Source organism: Physeter macrocephalus, chromosome 7 (assembly GCF_002837175.3).
Source record: "Physeter macrocephalus isolate SW-GA chromosome 7, ASM283717v5, whole genome shotgun sequence".
NCBI lineage: Eukaryota > Metazoa > Chordata > Mammalia > Artiodactyla > Physeteridae > Physeter > Physeter macrocephalus.
The window spans coordinates 24,476,503-24,479,774 of record NC_041220.1 but is presented as its reverse complement, the minus strand read 5'-3'; the positions used below and the strand labels follow the sequence as shown (position 1 = coordinate 24,479,774).

Below are 3,272 nucleotides of genomic sequence, written 5' to 3'. Positions count from 1 at the left end.
ATGGTAATTTTTTATCGGGACAACCACCCTTCGGCCTCCATGTTATCTATCCTTGATGTTGTCCGGTGGTACAAAAACTAAGTAGTACTCTCATTGTTACCCATGTATTTTGCCCCTAAGCTTGCTGTATTCTATTAACCTTCTCCATAACTCTCTGCAGGTCAGGTCCCCTTGACTAACCACTCCCACCTTGGTAATCATTACCATAATTGTGACCCCACTGACTTTTGGCAAATAGGTACTGCCACTGGCCACTATTATTTCAGGGTCTTATCACCCACTGCCATCAGCAAGCTAAGTTTTACAATAATTTGTTTCTATTGTCAGAAGCAGCCTACAGAGTTACCACTGAACTTCTGGGGGACCCTCGTGCTCCTTTCATCAGCACATGTCTTTAGGGCCTTGTTAAATGGTATGTCTGTTGGGCCTTCCTGTGGAACATAGTCACCCAAAGAGAAATCTATCCATTCTGGCATATCCACTTCCCTCAACCTCTTCATTCTTTCCTCCACCATTTGCCACTCAACTTTGTTTAGAATTGGCCATTGCTTTTTCCATGTTTCTAGAAGCCATCCTGGTAGTGAGTTCACATCTCCTGGGATCCTAGCCGGGATGTTAAATCTTATTAAGAGAGTGCTTATCCTGCAACCCAAGGACCCGATATGGGTGCTATTATCAAACTCCCCCCTAATTTTGTTCTGTCCTCCTAATCAACAGCTTCAGATTCCAGCCTCAATCATTTTCCCCTGCTTCTCCCAATACATACAGGCCAATTCTTGCAGCTCCTTTGGGGTACAGTCTGTCTCCTGTCTCATCAGGCCCAGCCCCCCTCTGGCTGAGTTTTACTTAACCCTAATTACAGTTGCTCAACCCTAATTCTAGGTCTAGTGGCATGGAGATAGGGCAAGTCCTCAAGGGGGCACAGGCTGCCTGGGGAAAGAGACCTCTGCATCATCATCTAGCTTGGGAGTAGGTGAGGCGCCTCTGCCCTTAAGAGAGAGAAGTGGGCTGTGACTGCGGGCTCAGAAAGTTTAGGAGTCTAGGGAGTGAAAATCTTCAGCGACATCCATTGAAATGTCTCCATCTCACCCATCAGGGTCCTGGATATTCCCAAACAGTCCCTTGACCTTTGCATAATAGACCTGCCGTGATGGGCAACTGTCTTTGAAGTTTATCCATTCAGACTACTGACTCCTGGCTTGGTCCTCAGTTTTCTCAGTTCTCCTGCTGCAAGAGATGAAAGCTTTTTCCAATGCATCTAGAGACCCTCTGGCTTTCACACCTGGCTTTCTGTTGCCTGTTATTGCCCTCAGCTGTTCATTATGTTTCTATGGAATAAAAATGGCTCAGCAATAGCCATCCGACCTGTTATCCACATGTCTACAATTTTCTCCATACTTTTCAAATGCGAGCCTGTCTGGTGATGCATTCCTTTCTACCACACCATCCCAATTCACTGTCAGTGTAAACTGTAACCACTGGAACTTGTGCCAGCAACTGTCTGTTCTCCACCTACCACGAATGATGGGGTTCAGCTGCATCACTCTGTGTCTATCGCACACTATTAATCTCTGCTACCTATCTTGCATATTAGACAAAAAAATGTAACAGTTTATACAAAAATACTGGAATGCTTTCCAAAATAGGTTTAAAATACTAAGAATAAGAAATCAAATAAAATATCAAAAGAATATAAGTGAGATACTAGATTTATTCAAAGAGAAATGAAATTTCCTGGGTAAAACATCTGTGTGATAATACTGATTCTGAAAAAAGGCTATATAGTCACCTTTGTCTATACATTTAAGCATAAATAATAGGTATTGTTCAGGACACACGCTGTGAAGAAAGAAATGAATGAGTCAATTGCTAAAACACACATATAACTACTTAAGATAACATGAATATTTAATGAAAATTTAGCCTATAACATCTGACTTTTATCCTGTGGACAAACAAGGAAAATTACAATAACTCATTTTACCCATTACATTTTACAAAATCAGACAGAACGATTTTCTAAGCAGTGTTAAGAAAAACAGCAATTTAATTTCAAACAAATATATTACCATCCTATTCCTTTATCCTGTATATGTATTTAATTGGCAAACCTACTAGATTACTGAAATCAGTACAATCCAATCCATGATGCTTCAATTGCTTGGATCGATAAACATCTTACATTTGAAATTCATTTTTCTTATGCGAGAAGCCTGATTATCAGTTCCTATTGAAATGCTATGCCCTACTCCTTGCCCCAGTAAGTGTGACTAGTCTTTCACCTAAGGCTAAGCGACTGTACGTACGTCTGTATATCCACACAAGATTCATCAAGCACACACATTCCAGCTCCTCAGACAAGGTCACCAATGGGCAAGCAGCTCTCCTAGTTCTCTTGTTCCTCATAGTGAGCATAGCCACTGGCATAGGTCCTTCCTAAATTCAAATTAGTAAACAAATCTGATGACTCAGCATCTGAATCCTTTCCACCTTCATCTTCTTCCTCTTCATCGTCCTCTGCTTCGTACTCATCTTCTTCCTCATCATGGTAGCTGGTATCACCGTACTTATCAGATGCAAGGTTCTTCCAATAGGTATCATACCCAGAAGCTCCATCTCCCTCTTCACCTCCCGTCTGCCTGCCAAATTTCAGGGAGCGCGCTACGAGAGACAGATATGTATGTGGCGCCTGATTAGCTCTAATTCTCTACGTCCTCATTTTCCTCTACAATATATGAAGTTACATGAACTTGACTGGCTGCTTCTTACTCTCAAATGAAAGTCAGTCACATTTTCCTTATTTCCTCACTTAACATTTAACTGGAAAGAAAGGAGACCTTAGAAACAACAATCAGTTCAATCCTACTTAGAGTCTACATACACATCATATATAAGAAATGATAAAGATGACAGTGTCATTTCATTAAATCTAGACAAAGTAGGAAAATGAAATAAGAATAATAGCATTCTCCATACATAAGTTAAATAAGGCATGTTAGAAACTAAAATGCCCTTTGTTTGATCAATTAAAAGTGCGTTTTCAGGGCTTCCCTGGTGGCGCAGTGGTTAAGAATCCGCCTGCCAATGCAGGGGACACAGGTTCGAGCCCTGGTCCGGGAAGATCCCACATGCCGCGGAGCAACTAAGCCCGTGTGCCGCAACTACTGACCCCACACTCTAGAGCCCGCAAGCCTCAACTACTGAAGCCCGTATGCCACAACTACTGAAGCCCACGCACCTAGAGCCTGTGCTCTGCAACAAGAGAAGCCACC

General features: G+C 42.1%; 1 protein-coding gene across 4 annotated transcripts in view; it reads right to left on the bottom strand.

The window, feature by feature from the left end:
* Window positions 1-1,693: 1,693 nt before the first annotated feature.
* ZNF330 (zinc finger protein 330) overlaps window positions 1,694-3,272 on the bottom strand; it is a 17,724-nt gene continuing 16,145 nt past the window's right edge. For all 4 annotated transcript variants that reach the window (XM_007108040.4, XM_007108038.4, XM_007108039.3 and 1 more), the window contains one exon: window positions 1,694-2,661. In XM_007108040.4, coding sequence (XP_007108102.1) covers window positions 2,387-2,661 — 275 coding nt within the window. In that variant the 3' untranslated portion in view covers window positions 1,694-2,386. The remainder of the gene's footprint in view (window positions 2,662-3,272) is intronic.